General features: G+C 43.3%; 1 protein-coding gene across 1 annotated transcript in view; it reads right to left on the minus strand.

The window, feature by feature from the left end:
* LOC309559473 (cytochrome P450 2C16-like) overlaps nucleotides 1–26,275 on the minus strand; it is a 112,240-nt gene that overhangs the window by 45,928 nt on the left and 40,037 nt on the right. The window contains exon 3 of the mRNA XM_082262745.1: nucleotides 8,205–8,354. Coding sequence (XP_082118871.1) covers nucleotides 8,205–8,354 — 150 coding nt within the window. The remainder of the gene's footprint in view (nucleotides 1–8,204; nucleotides 8,355–26,275) is intronic.

The following is a 26,275-nucleotide window of genomic DNA, read 5'->3' on the forward strand; positions in this document are numbered from 1 at the left end:
TGGGCATCCCTGGGGTCATGGGTGGGCATCCCTGGTGGTTCTAGTGGCACCCCCCCCCCCCGAGGGTCTGCACTGATAATCAATGATCTGATTACCTGCGCCGACCCCCCCCCCCCGTCAGGAGAGCCGCAGATTGGCGCTCCTTTACTCGTGCCTGTCAGGCACGTACTGAGGAAAGCCGATCAACGGCTCTTCCTGTGTACTATGTGACCAGCCGTGAGTAGGCTCTTTACCGAGATTGGAGATGCTGGGAGTCAGACTGACACGCCGCATCACCAATCACGGCTCTGCGCGCCCCCCTTGGAGTGCATTATCCTGCCGTCGTCATAGGACGTCCGGTCAGGATAATGCAACCACATTCCCGCCGTCATTTGCCTATAGGGCGGGCGGGAAGTGGTTAACATAATGTGCTAGTATGCTATGCATACTAGCACATTATGACATTACCTTGCAGGTACAAAAAAAAATTGTCCAGTGGTTTACAACCGCTTTAAAGTGATTGTAAATGAAATTTTTTTAAAACAAAAACAACAAACATGTCATACTTATAAGCTCTGTGTAGTGGTCTTTTACAGAGCAGCCCTGATCCTCCTCTTCTCAGGTCCCCTGCCAGTGATCTGGGCCCCTCCATCTTGCTGAGTGCCCTTATTGCTGGGGGGGCATTCAAACATGCTCACTCCTGAGCCGGCTCTCTGCGTTCTTAAGACACAAAGAGTGCGGCTCAGCCCGGCATCCCCACCTGTAATCCTGCCTCACTGGCTGTAATTGATAGCAGCAGGGGCCTCGGGAGAGCCTTGGGTCTCGTGCACATCGCTGGATCGAGATTGGGCTTAGCTAAGTATTAGGGGAGGCTGAGGGGGGAGCTGCACACTGAAGGTTTTTTACCTTCATGCATATAATGCATGAAGCTAAGAAAAAAACTTCAGCCTTCACAACCACTGTAAGGTAATCCACATAAACTCCAAAATGTCTGCATATCAGTGGCTAACATGGCACAGTATCCTACTATTGCTAAAATACAACTTGTCTAATTAAAATTTTGTGGATATTAGTTTCTTCTAGTCTCCAGTACAGGTTCAACTTCATGTGTCTTTTTCCAACTTGAATAACTATTTAACTATCAAGACAACTGAGGTGCTCAGATGGTAGCTTTGTGGCAGAAAGGCACCATATAATACAGTTAGTATGAGGAATTACTGGTCCCATGGTTATTTTCATGTAACCAGTTAACAGAAAGTACAACTTCACTTTAGCAGTAAAAGGAAAGCAAACTCCTGCTTAATTCTGCAAGTACCTCAGAGTCCATGCAGTAGGCCTTTGCTCAGCCTCAACAACTGATGGGTGAACCCTCCAGGTGCTTTTTGCGCAGCAGATAGTCTTTCTGTTCACCATCCACAGAGTTTTCATAGTACAGCCTCTTCTTGTGAGGCTTCCCAGCCCTTTTTAACTAGCTAGGAACCCGATCAGGAAGACTTGTGGACCAAGGAGGGAAGGAGGACCTTGTTGGAGATACAACAACTTTAAGCTTAGTCTATTGCAGTTCATAAATAGGACACTAGATGTCGCTAATGCTCAGTGATATGCTATGCATTTTCTATGATGTGTTGTAATATCCTGTACACTGTACTGAACTTGTTGGTTATCTCTTCCTGTCTGTTGTTCTTATTACAATGAGGTGACATCTTTGATTTCTGTGTTATGTTCCAATAAAGAAGCCAGTTCCTGTTTACTCCACAATGTCTGATCTGAATGGACTCCGCTGCACCCAGTGATCACACTCTGCAACAGGTTATGGGCCCAGGATCCGGATAAAGAACAACATAAGGAAGCTTTCCAGTGACATCTCCTATAGACAAGTAAGACTGTTTATGTATAAAAGAGGGAAAAATGGCCGGAAACTCAGAACTTAAACTCTCAGTGGCCAAGCTGAACAATGACAATTATCAGCTATGGAAGTTTAAAGTGGAAATGCTATTATCTAGAGATGACTTGTGGGAGGTTACCACTACAGAGAGGCCACAGGACAATAATCAGGACTGGGACAAGAAAAACAGACAGGCACGGGCCACCATAAGCTTACTAGTGGAGGATGATCAGCTCATACATATACGCCATGAAGACACAGCGAAAGACATGTGGGATGTGCTGAAAAGACTGCATGAAAGATCCAGTTTAAACAGCAAGCTGTTTCTACTGCGGAAACTTTACAAAATGAGACTTAGCAGAGAACAGGACATGCAGGAGCACATAAACGCAATGCTGGAAGTGATTGCGCAACTCAGATCGGTCGGGGAGAATATAACAGACAGCCACGCAGCAGCAATGTTGTTATGCAGTTTGCCCGATACATATACTGCACTGATCAATGCACTGGAGACACGTACTGAGACAGATCTGACGCTATCATTTGTAAAAACCAGGCTCATAGATGAGTATCAGAGAAGAAAGGAATTAGTGCATGACTCCACAGAAATCGACACCAGAACCGCTCTTAAAGCTACAGACGCAAGGTTACACAGGAAAGAGACCAGAGTGTGTTTCAGATGTCACAAACAGGGACACAAAAAGAAAGACTGTACGATATGGAAAGCAGAGCAAATAAGACAGCGTCCCTCTTATACTAAACAAAAGGTCAAAGCCACAATCAATGATCCATGGGAAGGAAACTGGAATGCCACATTTAAAGTGACAGGCAACAATAAATGTCAAGGCTGGTGCATCGATTCGGGGGCAACCAGTCACATGACAAGTGATAGAAGTTTTTTCACAGAACTTGATCTGAACAACAAAGAAACTATTTATCTTGCAGATGGAATAAAAATACGTGCAGAAGGATATGGGCATGGAACTCTTGTATGCCCTGATGATGCGGGACACAATCTAGCTATACCAGTGAAAGACGTGCTTTATGTTCCTAATCTAGAAGGAGGACTCTTATCTGTGAAGCGTCTAACAGCCAGAGGACTCACTGTAACATTCCAAGGTGACAAGTGTTCAATCCTAAACGGGAACCAGACAGTAGCAAGTGCCAAGCTGGATGATCATCTATATCACCTCGACATAGTGAAGGAAAAGGTGAGACTATGTACACACAAGCACAATGACTGTATACATATATGGCACAGACGTCTAGGTCACAGACACCCAGAATGCATACAGGAACTACAGAGGAGGAATCTGACAAGGGATCTAACAATATCCCCTTGTCCAGTTACTGTTAAGTGTGAATGTTGCATTAAATCCAAAGCTACAAGAGCAAAACTTCCCAAAGTCAGTCAGAAGAGAGCTTCAAGACCACTTGACTTAGTTCACAGTGACGTGTGTGGTCCCCTAAACCCACCTACACCTGGAGGCAAAAGGTACATAGTGACTTTCATAGATGACTATTCAAGATACACAGTCACCTACCTAATACAACACAAGAGTGACGTTTTTGACAAATTACAAGACTATATAATAAAGACCAGTAACAAGTTTCAGAGGAAGCCTCTCATACTTCGGAGTGACAATGGAGGTGAATTCACAGGATATAAGATACAAGAGTACTTAAAACAGAATGGAATAGAACATCAAAAGACAGTCCCATATACACCAGAGCAAAATGGAGTAGCTGAAAGAAAGAACAGAACTCTGACTGAAATGATCAGATGTATGCTGACAGACTCTGGACTACCACAAAAATACTGGGGTGAAGCAGCTATGACAGCTACATATTTGCAGAACAGACTTCTTTCCAGAACAATAGAGAAAACTCCATATGAACTTTGGCACAATGAGAAGGCAAATGTAAAACACCTAAGAGTTTTTGGATGCAAAGCATTTATCTACATACCTGAAGAAAAACGCACCAAACTCCAAAACAGAGCATTTGAAGGTATCTTCGTTGGATACAGTGACAATGTCAAAGGTTACAGAATCCTTAATCCCAAAACAGACAAGGTTACCGTTAGCAACAGCATAATTTTTGTTGAAGATTTAAGAGACAATGTAATGACAACAGTAGAAGCAAGAATAGAAGAGAAAACTGACATTGACCAGCCTATCTCTGTAACTTCTGAACAAACAGTTGAAGTGAGTGCAGACTCTACCAGTACTGAAGAGCAGACACAAGAAGGCTCAGACACAAAACCGAGACGTTCAACAAGAGAAAACAAAGGTAAACCACCTGTACGTCTCTCATACAAAGGAAGTACTGCCAGTATCAACGAACCTGCAACCTGGGAAGAAATATCTCAGCTTTCAGAACAAGAAGCAAGTAAATGGATAAAGGCTGCTGATGAAGAGATAAAATCCATGCATGACACTAAAACATGGACACTTACAGAACTACCACCCGGAAGGAAAGCCATAGGCTGTAAATGGACTTTTAAAGTGAAATACAATGCAGATGGCATAATTGAGCGATACAAAGCCTCTGACCGTTGAAAGGCACTCAAGGCTTACAAAGAAGATGGGTTTAATAGACTAAGCCTTAGCTGTTGAGAAGGGGTGTTGGAGATGCAACAACTTTAAGCTTAGTCTATTGCAGTTCATAAATAGGACACTAGATGTCGCTAATGCTCAGTGATATGCTATGCATTTTCTATGATGTGTTGTAATATCCTGTACACTGTACTGAACTTGTTGGTTATCTCTTCCTGTCTGTTGTTCTTATTACAATGAGGTGACATCTTTGATTTCTGTGTTATGTTCCAATAAAGAAGCCAGTTCCTGTTTACTCCACAATGTCTGATCTGAATGGACTCCGCTGCACCCAGTGATCACACTCTGCAACAGACCTATCTAATGTTTCTTGTAGGCCGAACTCCAGGACTCCAGGAGTTTTACGATCAGCTTCTTAACCACTTGCTACTGGGCAATTTTCAGCTTTCCGCGCTGTCACACTCTGAATGACAATTGTGCAGTCATGTAACACTGTACCCATATGAAATTTTTTTCACACTAATCAAGCTTTCTTTTTGTGTCATTTATTTAGTCACCACTGGGGTTTTTTATTTTTTGCTAAACAAACAAAAAAAGGCCGAAATTTCTGAAAAAGAAAAAAACAATAATTTTTCATAGTTTGTTATACAATTTTGTAAACAGGTAATTTGTCTCATTTACTGATGTGCGCTAATGAGGCTGCACTCATTGGGCACTAATAGGTTGCACTGATGAGGCGGCACTAATGAGGTGACACTGATGGACACTGATGGGGAGGAACTGATAAGGCTGCACTGATAGGCAGCACTGATAGGTGCCGCTGATGGGCTCTAATAGGTGGCACTGATAGGCGGCACTGATGGACACTAATAGCCACTGGTAGGCGGCACTGGTGGACACTGACAGGCAGCACTGGTGGCCACTGTTGGGACTGCACTGATAATCAGGACACTGACAATCAATGCCCTGATTATCAGTGTAGCTGTCCCTTTAACACAAGCCAGTTATCGTCTCTCTGTTTGCATGAGGAAAGGAAATCTGATAACCAGCTTGTGTTTACATCGTGATCAGCTCTCATTGGACACAGCTGACCATGTGGTAAAGGGACATTGTGGTTGGCCTTTTACACCGAACTGTGACTCAACAGTCACAGAGCGCGCTGCCCGCTCACTACTTACATGAACGTGTATGAGGAATCCACAAAGGAAAGTCATTCAGGAGTGCCACATGTTATCTCCAAGGTCACAAGAACGCCAAGCAGAGTGGTAAAAAACACTGTTTATTTATCCAAATGGTATAGTCAATAAATTGCACATAAAATGTTAAAAAGTATTGCCAAATTGGAACAAAGCAATCACATACTCTCATACAGCGGAGTCAGGGGTGTATCCAGACCTGGTCTCATGGTATGGGGAGCTAATCCTGGATGTGCCTGCTGATGAGCAGGGAGAATTCCAGTGTCTGCCAGGGCTTGGATTGCAGATAACTGTGGACCAGAGGTGACACAGGTGGTGACCCAGATGTGACGTCACAGACTAGTGGAAACACTTCATATGAGGGTATGTAATTGTTTTTTTTTCCGATGTGGCAAGCTGGCAGTACTTTTACATTTTTTATGTGCAATATATTGATTATGTCATTTAAATAAATACATTGTGTTTTTTACATGCCTGGCGTTCTTGTGACCTTGGAGATAACATGTGGTGCTCCTGAATGATGTTGTGTTGTGTGGACGGACAGGAGACTTGGGGTAATAATGTTTCTCTGCAGCCTCCATAGATGTGTCATGGAGAGCAGCTTTCCTTTTAAACACTGCAATCCCCACTGACCTTCTGAGGCCATCTTGGTTAGCTGCTATCTTCACATCATTAACCACTTTACCGCTGCTCACTGAGCCTCTACTGCGGCAAAGTGGTTAGTTATCGTCTGGCAACGTAGATCTACGTCGCCAGACGCTCCCCTTTCTTGGTGGCGCGTGCGCGTTGCCGGAGGCTCACTCCCGCTGTATTCAGTCACAGCGGGGGTCGGGCCAGGGGAGGAGCGGCGTCACCGCCGCTCTTCCCCCGATCGTCGGGGAATCGAGTGTGGAGATCCGCCCGCTTGTGTAAACAAAGCGGGCGGATCTCCTAAGTGACAGGCAGGGTCAGATTGCAGGGTTCAGCATAGCTGAACCTGCGATATGTGCCTGTGTCACTCAGTCCCCTCCCCCCACACATGTCAGTAAGCACCAGGCATACATTAACCCCTCCCTCTCCAATAAAATTAACCCCTTCCCTGCCAGTGTCATTTTTACAGTAACAGTGCATATGTACAGCACTGATTACTGTAGTAATTTCACTGGTACCCCCAAAAGTGTCAAAAATGTCATTCAAGGGTCCGATCTGTCCTCCGCAATGTCGCAGTCCCGCAAAAAAAAAAATCGCAGATCGCCGCCATTACTCGTTAAAAAAAAAAAACACCAAAAATGACAGAAATCTTTCCCTTAGTTAGTAAACGCAATAACTTTTGCGCAAACCAATCAAAATATGCTTATTGTAATTTTTTTTACCAAAAATATGTAGCAGAAAACAAATTGGCCTAAAATGATAAAAAATTTTGATTTTTACATTCTTTTGGGGGGAATTTCATATAAAAAATGTGAAAAATATTGTTATTTTTTCAAAATTGTCGTTTTTTTTTGTTTATAGCGCAAAAAGTAAAAATCGCAGAGGTGATCAAATACCACCAAAAGAAAGCTCTGTTTGTGTACGGCGTTGCATGACCGTGCAATTGTCAGTTAAATTCGCAAAGTGCCGAATCGCAAAAAGTGGCCCAGACGTAAGACAGCAAAATTCTCCGGTGGTAAAGTGGTTAAGGACTGTACCAGCACCCTCTTGGGGGCTAATACCATACCTGTTACTGCAAGTGTTACTGTGCCTGTAGGCCTCAGTGATAATACTACTGTGTGTTCTGCAAGCGTACCACTCCTTAACCTGCATTCTTCTAAATACAATATTTAAAACTTTTTGTGGACTCTGCCTGTGCTGCTTCCTTGCATTGGGTACCGTATTTCTGGCCCTGCCTACATGGATAGGAGGAGAGAGCAGAGAGATGACATATCAGTGGTTTGCTGTTCCTTTACTGTCCGATCATCTGCTGGATGCAGATAGGCAATCTAGCCATTTTGCTTAAGAGCAAAAGAGAAAAGTCAGATCACTCTGCTTTCTTGCAGTCCTGTATACATGTCAGGATTTGATTGACATGTAAGACAACTTCCATATACTGTATGTAGTCCACTAATGTATTTAGCTCATTTTGGATGGAGTGAGGGAGGGTTATAACCCCTGTTAGGTCTTGTTTGCCATATGGTTCCCATTGGGGAGATTTACCTTCACTTCCTGGCTCATAACCAAAACAGGAAGTGAGAGGAAATCACTCCAAAGTGAGGGAATCCCTGGTTGTCACTAAGATCTCCAGAACTATCCTGGTGAGAAACCCAAAGTTTGGGATTTTCTTTAAATTTCCATGATAGTGGTAAACATGACAAATACAGATGGTGAATATCAGGGGGCTGACAGCAATAAAAACCTGTCAGATGTTATAATACACATCCACTCTATCAAAAACAAAAAAAAAGGTTTACCATTAGTAATACTTTAAGACAATATCTGGGTTGCAGCCTGGCCAAGTTATGTCTCTCCTGTCCAGAATTCATAAAGTGACCCAGACACATCTGTGTCACTCCAATCAATTTACCCCTTTCATTTTTTATTATTTTGGTAAAATGACAGCTGACTGCCAACCTTGAGACTTCCTGAATTCCTCCACCACGCATCGGGCCTCTTCCTGAATCTTCCACTCGTTGCTTTTTTTTCCTAAACCAAAATCTTTTAGGGTCTTGAATGCGAAGGTGCGCATTTTTCTCCAGCGATCACCATTAGAAAAACTAATACCTGGGGGAAAAAAAAGCCTTTTAATTTATGGGCTGATGCAAACTCTAAACCATTGAAGCATAAAAAATTCTGGGGCTAACCACACAAATTGCAATCTGATTGTATAATCTATGTTCAATATTCTATAAATCTATCAAAACTATTTAATAGAGTGCCTGGCCTACCAATCAGTTCAGTTAGGAATTGTTCACATGTGTGGTTGGGAGGCTAAAGCCTCGTACACACGATCAGAATTTGTAATCGGCTGTCGAAAGCACTATACTTAACAATCCGAAAATCGGCAGATCGTTCGTCGGACGAAATTTTACTTCCAATTTTCGTATCGTGTGTAGGGGCCTTAAGCCTCACCTTTCATGTACACAAAATCATCACTCCCTACCAGCAGTCCTAAAAGTCCCTCTTCATATAGATGTCTTTGCAAATAAAGTTAACAGTTTTTGCAAAGGTAGAGCAAAAGCTCCAACACCGCCCTCTCTAGCTATGAATCCTTTGTGGTGTTTCACTCAAGAAGGTGAGAAATCTCAAAAAAAAAAGAAAATGCCATATAGTATAGTGTGTTTAACCCAATTAGTATGTTAAACAAAGCATTTATATTGTGCTAACATCAAAACATGGTGTCAATAGTATTTATTTTTATTATTTTTTACAATTTAAGTTTTTTTATTATTTTTTTTTACAAATTTGTTAGGAGCCCCGTTAGGTGGCTTTGGTGAAATATCAGGGGTTTAAACAGGGGACTCTGCGCCACATAGGGTGTGCCCAGGCACACCTGGCAAACCCTGTGCGCACGCCTATGGTCTTCATCCCCCTTCCAGAAGAATCCTTCCTTCCCCTTTTCCAGATAGGTATTTAAAGCTCCCAAAAAGAAATTATAGGCATATAGTGTAATACTGCAAATAACATAACCTTTTCAGCTCTGGAAGCTTTACCCCCCTTCATGACCAGGCCATTTTTTTGCGATACAGCATTGCATTACTTTAACTGATAAATGCGTGGTCGTGCAACGATGTACCCAAAAAAAAATTTGATGTCCTTTTTTCCCCCCACAAATAGAGCTTTCTTTGGTGGTATCTGATCACCTCTGTGTTTTCTTTTTTTTTGCGCTTTAAAAAAATATTTTTTTAATTTCTGCTATAAAACATATTCAATAAAAAAAATGTAAAAATCAAATTTCTTCTTCAATTTAGGCCAGTATGTATTCTACTACATATTTTTGGTTAAAAAAAATCCTAATAGGCGTATATTGATTGGTTTGCGCAAAAGTTATAGCGTCTACAAACTATGGGATATTTTAATGGAATTTTTATTTATTTCTTTTTTTTACTAGTAATGCCGGTGATCAGCTACTTATAGCAGGACTGTGATATTGCAATGGACAAATTGAACACCAAGGGACACCTTTGACACTTTTTTGGGGACCAGTGACACTAATACAGTGATCAGTGCTAAATAACTGATAATAGCACTGTAACTGTACTAATGACACTGGCAGGGAAGGGGTTAACATCAGGGACAATTAAAGAGTTAAATGTGTTCCCTGGGAGTGCTTTCTTACTGTGTGTGGGGGGGGGGGGTGCTTGTACTGTAAGAAGACAGAGATCTGTGTTCCTGCTTAGCAGAAACACAAGATCTATGTCTTCTCCTGTCAAGGAATGGCGATCTGCCTTGTGTCAATGGGTCTGTGGTAGTGAGCCCTTATAGATCCCCAGCTCAGGATTCCCCAGGGCGCGGAGTCTAAGCCTTGCAGCAGGCTGGAACCAGGTCGCGGCCCCCAGGTAGGCCCAGCTGAGAATATGGAGACCGCTGGCGTGTGCAGGGTAAACAGGAGACTATAAGGAGATCCAAGAGACAAGCCGAGGTCAGGACAGGCAGCAGACAAACGTAGATGGAGAAACAAAGCCGGGTCGGTACACAGGAGATCAGATACAATAGCCAAGGGATACACGGATGGGAGCTCAGAGAACAGCAAAGTTGCTCAAGCATGGAACAGTGCACTGAGCCTGTGTATATATAGGGAAGAAAACAGGGAGGTGACCCAGGAAGTAATTGACAGGAACAGGATATAACCCACAGTGGAGCAGGCGACGCCCATAGGAAACAGAGAAGCCCAAACACCACATGTGAAGGGAGGCAAAACAGAAGCACTGCAGCAAGGAGGTAAGAATATACAGACAAAACTATAGGCTAACTTGTGACAGTACCCCCCCCCTCTTACGGGGCCTCCCCACTCGTTTGGGCCCAGCCTTGAGAGGAAACTTCTGATGAAAAAGTTTCACCAAACGAGGTGCAGAAACATCAGTGGAAGGAATCCAACATCTCTCCTCAGGACCACATCCTTTCCAGTCCACTAGATACAAGAGCCTCCCCCTGGAGAATTTGGAATCCAAGATTTGCTTGATTTCGTACTGATCCGAAGTACTGGCTATTGGAGAAGGACGACAAATAGGACGAGAAAACCTATTGATGATGTATGGTCTAAGGAGAGAAACATGGAAAACATTGGGGATTTTTAGATGTGACGGGAGACGGAGCTTAAAAGCGACAGGGTTAACCTGGCAGAGGATTGTAAAGGGACCAATGAAACGGGGAGCAAACTTCATAGAGGGTACCCTGAGACGGATATTCTTGGTAGAGAGCCAAACCTTATCACCAGGGAGAATTTTGGGGCTCACACAGCGATGACGATCTGCAGCTACCTTGTACCTGGAAGCTGCCAGATGTAAATTCTTGGAAACATCTGCCCAGATAGAATTGAGAGACCGTTGCACCTCTGCAGCCGCCGGCACCTCAGCAGAGATCGGAACAGGAAATGGTACTGAAGGATGGCGGCCAAATACCGTGAAGAAGGGAGACTCACCAGTGCTGGCATTAGCATGGTTATTGAGGGCAAATTCTGCCCAGGGTAAAAGGTCTACCCAATCATCCTGATGGGCAGAAATGAAGGCACGAAGATACCGTTCCACATTCTGGTTAACCCTTTCCGTTTGACCATTTGACTGCGGATGAAAAGCTGAGGAGAAATCCAACTTGATTCCAAATGACGTGGCCAGTGCTCTCCAGAAGCGGGCCGTAAACTGAACTCCTCTATCTGAGACAATGTGTGAGGGCATACCATGGAGACGAAAGATTTCCCTAATGAAGATGGAAGCCAAAGTGACAGCAGAGGGTAGGCCTGGAAGTGGAGTTAAGTGACACATTTTAGAAAACCTGTCCACCACCACCCAGATAATGGTGGAGCCCGCTGATGGGGGTAGTTCAGATATAAAGTCCATAGAGATGCAGCGCCAAGGTACATCTGGAACAGGTAGAGGTAACAGGAGACCTGCTGGAGCTGAAGTAGAAGACTTAGACTGCACGCAAATGGAGCAAGCCTGGACATATTCCTCAACATCCTTCCGGAGTGAGGGCCACCAGTAGTAACGCAGCAGGAAGGCACAGGTGCGTTGCACACCAGGATGTCCAGAGAGTTTAGAGTCATGTGCCCATTTGAGAAGCTTGGGGCGAAGGGAGGGCCTCACAAAGGTCTTTCCGGGAGGGATACGTGGAGACTGAAGGTGAGTGGAGGCCAGGAAACAATTGGCAGGAATAATATGTTCAGGTTCAATATGACACTCTGAGTCAGCAACGTCAAATGATCTGGACAAGGCATCCGCACAAGCATTCTTGGAGCCGGGCCGGAAGGTGATGTCAAAATTAAACCTGGCAAAAAAAAGAGCCCATCGTGCTTGCCTGGGATTTAAACGTCGGGCGGACTGCAGATACTGGAGGTTCTTATGATCGGTATAGATCAGAATACGATGAGGAGACCCCTCCAGTAGATGTTGCCATTCTTGCAGTGCCAGCTTGATAGCCAGAAGCTCCCGATCCCCGATGGTGTAATTTTTCTCTGCATCAGAAAACTTCTTAGAGAAAAAGGCACAGGGGCGGAGCTTACTGTCATGCCTTTGGAGAAGGACGGCCCCCACTCCCAAGGATGAAGCATCTACTTCCAAGAAGAAAGGCTGAAGAATGTCAGGATGTTTGAGAATAGATGCCGATAGGAAGGCCGATTTGAGCTTGTGGAAAGCCTTGACAGCTTCAGGAGGCCAGGTTCTGGCATTGGCACCCTTCCGGGTCAAGGAGGTAATGGGTGCCACCAGAGAGGAGTAATCAGGGATGAACTGGCGATAGAAATTGGTGAATCCCAAGAACCGTTGCGTTGCTTTTAGACCAGAAGGCTGAGGCCAGTTGGAGATGGCCTGAAGTTTGGCAGGATCCATAAGCAGCCCTTTATCTGTGACTATGTAGCCTAGGAAAGGAACTTGGGTTTGCTCGAAGAGGCACTTCTCCAACTTCACGTACAAGCGGTGGTCCCGAAGACGTTGAAGAACCGTACAAACATGCTGACGATGAGTGTTCAAATCTGGAGAAAAGATGAGTATGTCATCCAGATACACGATGACACAAACGTATAGGAGATCAGAAAAAATGTCATTAACAAAGTTCTGGAAGACAGCTGGGGCATTACACAAGACAAAAGGCATTACGAGATATTCATAGTGCCCATCTCTGGTGTTAAAAGCGGTTTTCCATTCATCCCCCTCTCGAATCCTAATCAAATTGTATGCTCCACGGAGGTCCAACTTGGTGAAAATATGAGCATCTCGTAGCCTCTCAAAAAGTTCGGAAATCAAGGGTAATGGGTACCGATTCTTAATGGTGATGGCATTGAGACCTCTATAATCAATGCAGGGCCGGAGTGTACCATCCTTTTTCTCCACAAAGAAGAACCCAGCCGCAGCAGGAGAATTAGATTTACGTATAAATCCTTTCTGCAGATTTTCCTGGATGTACTTGGACATGGCTTGGGTCTCCGGGATGGAGAGAGGGTAGACTCTACCTCGGGGTGGTGAAGCCTCGGGTTGGAGGTCAATCGCACAGTCGTAGGGACGATGAGGAGGCAAACTGTCAGCAGCTTTTTTGCAAAAGACATCTCGGAAGGCCAGATACTGCCGAGGAAGAATTGGAGAGGTAGAGACTACAGGGGAGGTGGAGACACCTTAGGGAGACAGGTCTGATGGCATTGCGACCCCCAAGATAACACTTGGCCAGAGTTCCAATCCAGATAAGGCGAGTGTTTCTTCAACCATGGAAGTCCAAGAATGATGGGACTAGAAGACTTGGGAAGTATCAAGAAGCAGACTTCCTCCCGATGAAGGACACCGACATGCATGGTGATGGAGGCTGTTCTGAAGCATAGGGGTCCCGAAGGCCAAGGTCGAGCCATCCACTGCCGAAACAGCTAGAGGCATAGCCAGGGGAACTAGAGGAATGCCCAGTTCAGTGGCCAAAGACTGCTCAATGAAATTCCCGGCTGCTCCAGAGTCTACATATGCAGAAACCTGATATGAATTTAGGGCCCAATGAATAGAGACGGGTATAACAAATCGAGGGTAGGTGGCAGAGTTCAGATTCTGGTCTAGATCGCCTCCCTCTGAGCGACCTAGACCCGAGGGTTTCCCGGACGGACGGGGCAGGATTTTATCATATGACCACCAGCTCCGCAGTAAAGACACAGGCCGAGTCTCAGGCGACGGGACCTCTCTTGTGGAGTGAGGCGTGTCCGGCCTAATTGCATGGGTTCTTCAGAAGCCAATACTGCGGGAGAGATGGGTTGTTCCGGAATGTTCTGGACAACAGGATCAAGGTGACCCAGTGGGGGGTGACGTGACACAGTCCTTTCCAGATCTCGCTCCTGGAAGCGGACATCAATTTGGATGCTAAGGGAAATCAAGCCATCCAAGGTGGTGGGTATAGTTCTGCCAGCTAGTTCGTCCTTAATATGATCTGCAAGACCTTGCCAAAATGTTGCAGTAAGAGCCTCATTGTTCCATGCCAGTTCCGAAGCCAAGGTGCGAAACTGAACTGCATATTGACCAACAGTCATGTTTCCTTGACGAAGACGAAGAAGGGCTCCAGAAGCAGATGAGGCCCTGCCAGGCACATCAAAAGTATTACGGAAAGCTCGTAGGAAGGCAGAGAGACTGGAAATGGTAGGATCTTGACGCTCCCACAGCGGCGAGGCCCAAGCCAAAGCTTGTTCCGACAGGAGTGAAATCATGTACGCCACCTTGGAACGATCAGTAGGAAAGTAATGGCCTGCTAGCTCGAAGTGGATTGAGCACTGATTGATGAATCCCCGACAAGCTTTGGGGTCCCCAGAGAAGTGAGATGGCGGAGGCAGCTGGAGTTTTGCAGGACTGACCTCTGCTGGAGGGACTGCGGAAAGCGGAAGCGACAGGGGCGGACACAGGAGCTGGAACGGAGGAAGCGGGAGTAGGAACAATCTGCAGCTGATCCAAACGGGAAGAACCTGCAGACACTGCATAATCTGTTCTTGATAAGCCTGCTTAACGTTAACTCTCTGCTCCAAACTCTGAAGTTGATCCTGAAGTGGCTGAAGTGTCTCCGACGAGCTCATGGCTTGAGCAAACTGTCAATGGGTCTGTGGTAGTGAGCCCTTATAGATCCCCAGCTGAGGATTCCCCAGGGCGCGGAGTCTAAGCCCCAGCCTGCTTCTTCACCAGGGCCCCTGATGGTGGGGATGGACTTGCAGCAGACTGGAACCAGGTCGCGGCCCCCGGGTAGGCCCAGCTGAGAATGTGGAGACCGCTGGCGTGTGCAGGGTAAACAGGAGACTATAACAAGATCCAAGAGACAAGCCGAGGTCAGGACAGGCAGCATACAAACGTAGACGGAGAAACAAAGCCGGGTCGGTACACAGGAGATCAGATACAATAGCCAAGGGATACACGGATGGGAGCTCAGAGAACAGCAAAGTTGCTCAAGCAAGGAACAGTGCACTGAGCATGTGTATATATAGGGAAGCAAACAGGGAGGTGACCCAGGAAGTAGTTGACAGGAACTGGATATAACCCACAGTGGAGCAGGCGACGCCCATAGGAAACAGAGAAGCCCAAACACCACATGTGAAGGGAGGCAAAACAGAAGCACTGCAGCAAGGAGGTAAGAATATACAGACAAAACTATAGGCTAACTTGTGACACCTTGTTTACATAGGCAGATCGCCGTTCTGTCTGTCTCGGGAATGATCAGCGGGTCCCTATGGACATCGGGTCTGCTGGACCCACTGATTGGCTCCAGCTGTGTCCAATGACAGTGGGAGCTGGTAGCCAGCAAGGCGCGCGTGCCCAAGACCCAAGAAACTAAATCACGTACAGGTACATGATTTTGAAGGGCTGCCCTGACGCAGTATATATGTGTGGGGCGGTCCAGAAGCTGGTAGTCACCACAAATTAAAATCAGTGCTAGTCACAAGAGGGCATATCCCTTTAAGGTTCACTAAAAGGAAATGTACACCGCTCCAGGTGAGAACAATGCAACCCCCAAACAACTAGGTGCAAGTCCAGTCCACGGTCTGGGTCCACTCAATGTAAACGAAAAGGAGGTTTGACCGCACTCCAGTGGATGAAGGTAGGATGATCCTTTATTAAGATTGTAAGCTTTTGGATTACTCATAAGTGTTTTGTATTACTATTTTACCCTGTTGTATCTTTCGGCAACATTGCATTTGCTGTTATGTTTTCTCATTATTCTTCAATAAAATTTTTGAAAAAAAAAAAAAAAAAAGATGGTAAATCTGGCAAGACAATCGAGCCACAGACAGTTGACGCGTTTCACGATTCAAGATCGCTTAATCATAACTGGCAAGTTATGATCAAGTGATCTTGAACCGTGAAACGCGTCAACTGTCTGTGCCTCGATTGTCTTGTCTTGTCAGATTTACAATCTTAATAAAGGATCATCTTTCCTTCATCCACTGGAGTGCGGTCAAACATCCTTTTCACTTACATATCCCTTTAAGCCCAGTAGTGACTCCACTGTGCAAATATTGGTGCATCAGTCACTCCATATACCTTACCAATTGTAAGATTAACAATACGCCATCAATTAGTCCACTCTGATGGGAATTCCTTGCTCTTGCATCTAAAATAATGCATAAAGCATTAACATGCATACTCCAGTTCCATAACCAATTGTGAAACAGTGTCTCCAAACAACTGATCAGCCTATGGTCACACCATACACCTTACCAAAATGCTATTCAGTAAGCGCTCATTTCATGGGTAAAGTTGTAACATCAGCACTCCTCCCAGTCCTCCACACTCTAATGTTATGATTCTCCTATGCAAGACATTTAAAAGGGGCCTATAGTGCTGCATTATAGTTGATATCCAATGTTTAATATGCAAAACCTTCTTAAAAACAAATGGTTCTTAAAGATGTCTGTAAACCACATCAAAGATGGCCACCATAGCCCTTGCAGTGTGTGATGATGTCACTTCCGGCACTGATGAGTTTCGTCCTATGGACTTCTTCCCAAGATGTGATTGACAGACCCCCGGCCATCTTTAAATACTCATGCTGCCGTCCTTAATTGTTACACAGTCCTTCCTCTTAAAGTGGTAGTATACTCTGCTTTAAACTTTTACCTACAGGTAAGCCTATAATAAGGCTTATCTGTAGGTAAAATTAATATCTCCTAAGCCTGCACGGTTTAGGAGATATTCGCCCTGCATGCAGCCACTGACACCAGCGGCGCATGCGTTCTGAAGGTCAGGCGGACCTTCAGAGCTCCTTGCCAGAAAGTGAGCTCCCATGCACATGTGTGGGAGTGACGTCATCGCAGCTCCGGCCACTCACAGCGCCAGAGCCGCCGAACCCAGAAGAGACGCAGAGGGAAGATATCAGCTGCCTCAGAGGTGTCTGGGCGACCGTGTCGGGGCTTCGTTCTAAGGTAAGTATTTAATCATCAGCTAGTATGCGATACATACTAGCTCATTATGCCTTTGAGCTAGTATGTGATGCATACTAGCTCATTATGCCTTTGTCCTGCAGGGTTTGTATTTCTTTTTTTTTTTTTTGAGGATACAACCGCTTTAACTAATGGAAAAAAGTCCCAGAATCCAACAGACAGCCCAGAAGTCACCAGATAAGCTGGAAACCTATCAGGAATCCACCCATGTTAACCCTTTGTCCTCTATTAAGGTACCAACTCCATGTGGAGTGCTCAGAATTATGTGTATCCTACTGCGGTTCTACAACAACATAATTATATATCAAGCATCCTAAGATCATTAAACTACTAAAACATGCAACTGCCTCGTTGTGCAATGTTCATACTGTAGGCTGCAACTACACTCAAGCAAATATGTTACAAAAGACGTGTTGCATGAAATTAACTTTTTCATTTGGTATCTTTTCTGTGAGTGATATTTGATCCAAACTCTACCATCTTACAAGTCTACCAACTCTGGTGGTTCTAGAGATGTTGCATTTGCCACATGGAAAAAACCCTTTTAAATCAAGCATGACACCTTGTTTCTTCTTAGGTGGGGCACCACATTTTTTAGCAACCTTGTTTTTAAATTCTGGGTCTTACGATATATAAAATGTGGTTGGGGGGAATAATAGAGCCCAGAATTCTATCCTTTGGCAAAATTGGCCAATACTTCCTAACTATACCCTCAAAAATAAGGGCATACTCGTTATTACTGTTGTTTAACTTCCTATTCCTAGGATGATTCACTTTTTTTATCCCCTACATAATTCCTACTTATCTAATATATTATTTTTTCTCAAACCTCACGGTCATAGCCCTTATCTACAAACCCCTTTTTTTTAGGGCAGCTTGTAACTGGAATGTAGCCATTTTGGTCTGTACTTTAAGGCCTCATGAACACAGGACATTAGAAAAAATGACTGATGCCAGGAAAAGGCGGCTGTAAAAATGCCCTTTTAGTACACTGCTCACAAAAATTAAAGGAACACTTTGAAAACACATCAGATCTCAATGGGGAAAAATCTCATGCCAGATATCTATACTGATATGGACTGGGTAATTGTAAGAGACGTTCAGCTGGACCCAAACAGGCATTGGCACATGCCCAGGCACACTAAGGCGTGCACAGGAAGAAATGTGCGTGTGCGCGAACGCATGTTTGCATTGGCACCAAACGGCCTTTTCAAACTGAGCAGTGACAGGAGCACATTGCTGAGTTGTCTTTCAGCTTGTTCCTGTTCACCTGTGCCCTGACCTGCTTCTGATTTTTCTATGCTGACTCAGCTTGTCCCTAACTCTCCTTTGGATTCCTGCCTGCCTACCTGTGACCCCGGCCTGTGACTGACCTTGCTCCTGTCTTTTGCCTTTGTACGTCGCTGCCAGATTGTGTACCGACTTCAGCTTGTATCCTGATACTGCTTCCTGTCTCCTAATGAGACGACAGATGGTGTCCTGGGGTATTTCCTCCCAGATTTGGACTAGGGGATCACTGAGCTCCTGAACAGACTGAGGTGCAACCTGGTGGCATTGGATGGACTGAAACATAATGTCCCTGATGTGGTCTGCTAAGCTATGAAACATCTTCAACATTACAGAATAAGTCTAGTTGAATATGACTAACCATTTTTAGATACTGTATACCACAACCAAAATAAAGGAGAACATTCACAGACAAGAGCCTTTATAAACTGTAAGAGGAACCAGGCTCTAGGAAGGAAGTAGAGATGTGTATGATGGAAATATTTGGTTTTGTTTCAGGTTTGTTAATAATTTCATTTAGTCATAATTGTTATGTTATAGTCATATTTGTTATGTTCTAATGATTCCTTTTCAGAATTTGTTTTATATATTTGAATTTGTTTAGTATATATGTTATTTTCTAATCGAATTTGAATAAAAAAAAAAAAATAGAAACATACTAACTACAGCAAGGTAAAAAAGCGAAATAGGATATGATTTCTACTTAGGCTGCAGAATAGAATAGAAAAGAATAGAATAAAGCAGAATAGAATAAAAAAAAACTGAATAAAATAGAATTAAAAAGAAAGGAATAGAACAGCATAAAATAGAATAAAAGTTAAAAGAATAGAAAACATTATTTTCTATTCTATTTTATTCTATTCCGTTTTATTCTATTCTATCCTATTCAATTTTAATCTTTTCTATTCTACTCTATTCTATTCTCTTTTATTATATTCTGTTTTATTCTATTCTTTTATTTGCTTTTCTATTCTATTAAGCAGCCTAAGTAAGAATCATCATCCTATTTCACTTTTATACCTTACTGTAGTTATTGTAATAATTTTTCATTTTGAATTAACATTTATTGTCAAATTCAAATTTGGATAATTTGTTTCTTTATAATTTATTTCCGATTTGTTGAAATTTGATAATATTGTGATCCAGAAATTGTAAACAATCTTCGAATAACTAATTTTTTTCAGAATTTCGATTTGTGACGAAATGATTGTACATGTCTAGAAGGAAGGCTTAGAACAGAATCCCAGTCAGAATATTAAGGAATAGAGCCAATGCACTACCCATGGAGTCGTTGCAAAAGATCTATGTGGAAAGTAAACCACAATTAAGTGGTAATATTGAAGAAGAAGAAAAAAGCTGCCAATTTTAGTAAAGTCACCAAATGCTCACATAAATAACTAAAATAGATAAATCAACTTAAGCAGGCTTGGTGGCGTAGGTGGTAGAATACCAGGCTTGCAATGATGAGAGCTGTGAGTTTAATTCCCCCTGCCAGCCAGTGATTTATTTATTAGAAGTCAGAGAATCCATGATAATGCGGGAACTCGAAGTTCCCGCGAAGGAGCCCATTTGTTCGTCATTCGACTCGAACTCAAAGCTCATCCCTAGTGAAAAATAAATATAAGAGTTCATATATAAAAGTTCATGTGCAAGCTTAAAGCAAATGATGGTGGTCTGGACACGTGAGGTGCACTCAAATCCGACTATGTCACCGATGTGCTCCAAGTGGTGGTAACCGGACAGCTGGTAGGTGGTAACGTCTCATAAGGCAAGGGTCCTCTTAAATCTCTCTCTCACATATGGAAATAATAATAAAGGGGCCTCGTGGTGTAGTATGTATAAACATTTATTTAAATAAAAATAGATCACACACAGTATAGATAAGATAGGTGCTCCTCCGCAAATTTGTGGTCTACACAGAAATGCAAACTTCCGGTCATGGCCGTAGACCGGAAGTGACGTCACCTGGCTCCTCCCGACACGCCACGCCTCTTAACCACGTGACCTTCTCAAGAATATTCTATTCTATTATATTTTATTCTATTCTGTTTTATTCTATTCTATTCTATCCTATTCAGTTTTATTCAATTGTATCTATTCTATTCTACTCTATTCTATTCTCTTTTAATATATTCTGTTTTATTCTATTCTTTTATTTGCTTTCCCATTCTATTAAGGAGCTTAATTAGGAATCATCATCCAATTTCACTTTTATACCTTACTGTAGTTATTGTAATAATTTTCTATTTAAATTCAAATTTGGATAATTTGTTTCTTTATAATTTATTTCATATTCGTTGAAATGTGATACTATCGTGATCCAGAAATTGTATACAATCTCCCAAAAACAACATTTTTTCACAGAATTTCGATTTGTAAGAAAATGAATCATACATGTCTAGAAGGAAGGCTTAGAACAGAACCCCAGTCAGAATATTATTGCTAAATAAGATAAAGCAAACGGTGAGAGCCCATTCACACTAGCACGACTTGTGAGGCGACTTGTGTAGCCCCAAGTCGCTTGACATAACAAAAGCAATGTTAATCAATCAGTGCCGTCTTAATTGGCACTACTGAAGTCGCTCCGACTTCAGAAAAGGGTCCTGTACTACTTTGAGGCGACCTGTGATCCGACTGTCCCATATACTTCAATGGGAGTCGCCTCCTTATCTTAATTGAAGCGACTTGTTATCAGACATCAGGAAGAAGAAAGAGATTAGCCAGGCATTCCCCACAGACAAAGTCGCCTGTCTCTTCAAAGTAGTGCACAAGTCTCTTCCAAGTCTCTTCCAAGTCTCTTCCAAGTCTCAAAACAAGTCTCTAAACAAGTCTCTTCAAGTCACGGGGCAACTTTCTGGTCGTGGTAGTGTGAACCGGCTCTTAGTCTTTACTTCCAAATATGTGTACAAAACAGTTCCGTTGAATGTGAATACTGCTAACTCGAAAAGATCTTATCATTTGCTTAACTCCTCAGCCTACACGGTAAGTTGAGTAATCATATGGAGAAACCTCATTCCCTCCACTAAGATTTTTTTTTTTTTTTATTGCTTACCCAGTTGCATTAATACACCACATGGGGTGTGCCCTGTGGGTATGCAGTGTTGTAGTGTTTGACTGTCGTTTAGCTATTCACTTCTTCAATACTAGTTGTCAGGTGTAGCACCCAACTGTCCCTAATTTCCAGGGAATGTCCCTGACATGGAACAAAGTCCATTTGTCCCTCTTTCCTCCTAATATGTCCCTCATCTTGGTCTGATCTATATAAAACGCACTATTTATCTTTCAGAAAGTGTTTCACAGTGATAAACCTTTCATCAAATGTCTAAATTTCTGTTTTTATACATTTTAAAAGCCACCGTAAAAAATATTGGTAAAATAAGCACTCCTGGGTTTAACAACATTTTTTTTATTTAATACTCCTTAAGGGGGCGTGGCTGGGCAGGGGGGTGTCCTATGCTTACATACTTTTTCTAATAGGTGTCCCTCATTCCCGTCTCAAAACGTAGGGAGATATGCTGACTCGTGTACTTGTGTGTGTGTAAATTCAGCTTGATCTACTGAGAAATGTAAACAACAGTTTTTTTTTTATAACAAAAATTGAGCACCGACTAGAAAAAAAAACAAAAGAAGCATAAAGCTCCAAGATCTGGTTGATAATTCTAATGCATTATTGTGATTTGCATTATCACTAGTGTTGAGCGAACACGGACTGTATTATTCGTGTTCGTACCGAATAATTGGATTTTTGTTACCTGAACACGGACCCGAAAACTTTACTGTATGTTCGGGTTTAAAATCCGTGTTCGGTCATTTTATTTCCTGTTTTGTATGTAATGGCGCGCTTTTAATGGCGGGCTTTCAACAGCCAATCAACAAGCGTTTAACTGGTGTGCCTTAAGCCATCCCAGCCATGCCTACTAATGTATTAGTAGCTGTGATTGGCCATCTGAAGCATGTGACCATGTCTTTATAAGTTTGAGAGCCCCAGCGCGCTGCGTCATTCTGCTGTAGATTAGGAAGAGAGCACACATCATACGTGCTGGCTGCTGATTAGGGACAGACAGTGATTCTGTGAAAAATTGTGTCCGAAAAGAATGCAGGGACAGGTCGGAGTGCAGGCAGGGAAAGTTATTAGAGCATTTTAGGGCTAGGCTGGAGATTAGGCAGGGTCAGTCTTCTACATCGATTTTGCTGTGTGGGGGGTGGTGCAGTGAATGATCTTATTGAGCATATTAGGGACAGGCTGGAGGAGGGAGAAAAAAAATCTATTTTTATCAGTCAGTTGTGTGCAGCATTCATCTTAGATCTATTTTACTACAAGTTAAAAGGGATTTTTTTTTTTTTTTCCCCCTTCATAGCCTTTTTGCTCCAGTGCTGACTGTGACATAAGACACTGCTGTGTTCACATGTGCTATTGAGTGATTTTCAATTTTATACACTTTTTTCTATTCCACTATTCAATATACACCCTTTTGGGTTAAAAAAAAATTAAATTGTGGCATAGTCTGTACTAATCTATTTAAAAATTACAAACTTAAAGGGGAATTTTCTTTTTTTTTTCCCATTCATAACCTGCTGCAGAGCTGACTGTGACATAAGACACTGCTGTGTTCACATGTGCTATTGAAAAATCACCAATTTTATATCATATTTTCTATTCCGCTATTCAATCTACACCCTTTGGGGTAAAAAGAATTAAATTGCGGCATAGTCTGTACGGTACGTGTGAGATGCACCTTTCCAATTTTTGGGGCGCATCTTCCACCGCCGAGGATTGCAGGGTGCTTCAGTTTGCCTCCTGCCTGTTCCGAACTCCTCCTACTCCTCATCCTGCCTTTAGGGTACAAAAAATAGTAATCGGGGCCTAGTCTGGGACTGTACGTGTGAGATAGATACACCTTTTGATATCATATTTTCTATTCCGCTATTCAATCTATACCCTTGGGGTAAAAATAATTAAATTGCGGCATAGTCTGTATCGGTACGTGTGAGATACACCTTTCCAAATTTTGGGGCGCATCTTCCACTGCCGAGGATTGCAGGGTGCTTCAGTTTGCCTCCTGCCTGTTCCGAACTCCTCCTACTCCTCATCCTGCCTTTAGGGTACAAAAAATAGTAATCGGGGCAGAGTCTGGGTCTGTACGTGTGAGATAGATACACCTTTTGATATCATATTTTCTATTCCGCTATTCAATCTACACCCTTGGGGTAAAAATAATTAAATTGCGGCATAGTCTGTATCGGTACGTGTGAGATACACCTTTCCAATTTTTGGGGCGCATGTTCCACCGCCTAGGATTGCAGGGTGCTTCAGTTTGCCTCCTGCCTGTTTCAAACTCCTCCTACTCCTCATCCTGCCTTTAGGGTACAAAAAATAGTAATCGGGGCCTAGTCTGGGTCTGTACGTGTGAGATAGATACACCTTTTGATATCATATTTTCTAATCCGCTATTCAATCTACACCCTTGGGGTAAAAAGAATTAAATTGCGGCATAGTCTGTATCGGTACGTGTGAGATACACCTTTCCAATTTTTGGGGCGCATCTTCCACCGCCGAGGATTGCAGGGTGCTTCAGTTTGCCTCATGCCTGTTCCGAACTCCTCCTACTCCTCATCCTGCCTTTAGGGTACAAAAAATAGTAATCGGGGCCTAGTCTGGGACTGTACATGTGAGATAGATACACCTTTTGATATCATATTTTCTATTCCGCTATTCAATCTACACCCTTGGGGTAAAAATAATTAAATTGCGGCATAGTCTGTATCGGTACATGTGAGATACACCTTTCCAATTTTTGGGGCGCATCTTCCACCGCCTAGGATTGCAGGGTGCTTCAGTTTGCCTCCTGCCTGTTTCAAACTCCTCCTACTCCTCATCCTGCCTTTAGGGTACAAAAAATAGTAATCGGGGCCTAGTCTGGGTCTGTACGTGTGAGATAGATACACCTTTTGATATCATATTTTCTAATCCGCTATTCAATCTACACCCTTGGGGTAAAAAGAATTAAATTGCGGCATAGTCTGTATCGGTACGTGTGAGATACACCTTTCCAATTTTTGGGGCGCATCTTCCACCGCCGAGGATTGCAGGGTGCTTCAGTTTGCCTCATGCCTGTTCCGAACTCCTCCTACTCCTCATCCTGCCTTTAGGGTACAAAAAATAGTAATCGGGGCCTAGTCTGGGACTGTACATGTGAGATAGATACACCTTTTGATATCATATTTTCTATTCCGCTATTCAATCTACACCCTTGGGGTAAAAATAATTAAATTGCGGCATAGTCTGTATCGGTACGTGTGAGATACACCTTTCCAATTTTTGGGGCGCATCTTCCACCGCCTAGGATTGCAGGGTGCTTCAGTTTGCCTCCTGCCTGTTTCAAACTCCTCCTACTCCTCATCCTGCCTTTAGGGTACAAAAAATAGTAATCGGGGCCTAGTCTGGGTCTGTACGTGTGAGATAGATACACCTTTTGATATCATATTTTCTAATCCGCTATTCAATCTACACCCTTGGGGTAAAAAGAATTAAATTGCGGCATAGTCTGTATCGGTACGTGTGAGATACACCTTTCCAATTTTTGGGGCGCATCTTCCACCGCCGAGGATTGCAGGGTGCTTCAGTTTGCCTCCTGCCTGTTCCGAACTCCTCCTACTCCTCATCCTGCCTTTAGAGTACAAAAAATAGTAATCGGGGCCTAGTCTGGGTTTGTACGTGTGAGATAGATACACCTTTTGATATCATATTTTCTATTCCGCTATTCAATCTACACCCTTGGGATAAAAATAATTAAATTGCGGCATAGTCTGTATCGGTACGTGTGAGATATACCTTTCCAATTTTTGGGGCTCATCTTCCACCGCCGAGGATTGCAGGGTGCTTCAGTTTGCCTCCTGTTCCGAACTCCTCCTACTCCTCATCCTGCCTTTAGGGTACAAAAAATTGTAATCAGGGCCTACTCTGGGTCTGTACGTGTGAGATACACCTTTTTATATCATATTTTCTATTCCGCTATTCAATCTACACCCTTTGGGGTAAAAATAATTAAATTGCGGCATAGTCTGTATCGGTACGTGTGAGATACACCTTCCAAATTTTTGAGGCGCATCTTCCACCGCCGAGGATTGCAGGGTGCTTCAGTTTGCCTCCTGCTTGTTTCCCGAACTCCTCCTACTCCTCATCCTGCCTGTAGGGTACAAAAAATTGTAATCAGGGCCTAGTCTGTGTTTGTACGCGTGAGATACACCATTTTATAAACATTTTTCTATTCCGCTATTCAATCTACACCATTTGGGGTAAAAAGAATTAAAATGCGGCATAGTCTGTATCGGTACGTGTGAGATACACCTTCCAAATTTTTGGGGCGCATCTTCCACCGCCGAGGATTGCAGGGTGCTTCAGTTTGCCTCATGTTCCGAACTCCTCCTACTCCTCATCCTGCCTTTAGGGTACAAAAAATTGTAATCGGGGCCTAGTCTGGGTCTGTACGTATGGGATACACCTTTTTATATCATATTTTCTATTCCGCTATTCAATCTACACCCTTGGGGTAAAAATAATTAAATTGCGGCATAGTTTGTATCGGTACATGTGAGATACAACTTTCCAATTTTTGGGGCGCATCTTCTACCGCCGAGGATTGCAGGGTGCTTCGGTTTGCCTCCTGCCTGTTCCGAACTCCTCCTACTCCTCATCCTGCCTTTAGGGTACAAAAAATAGTAATCGGGGCCTAGTCTGGGTCTGTACGTGTGAGATAGATACACCTTTTGATATCATATTTTCTATTCCGCTATTCAATCTACACCCTTGGGGTAAAAA

Source organism: Pelophylax lessonae (assembly GCF_965119305.1).
Source record: "Pelophylax lessonae genome assembly, chromosome: 7".
Taxonomy (NCBI): Eukaryota; Metazoa; Chordata; class Amphibia; order Anura; family Ranidae; genus Pelophylax; species Pelophylax lessonae.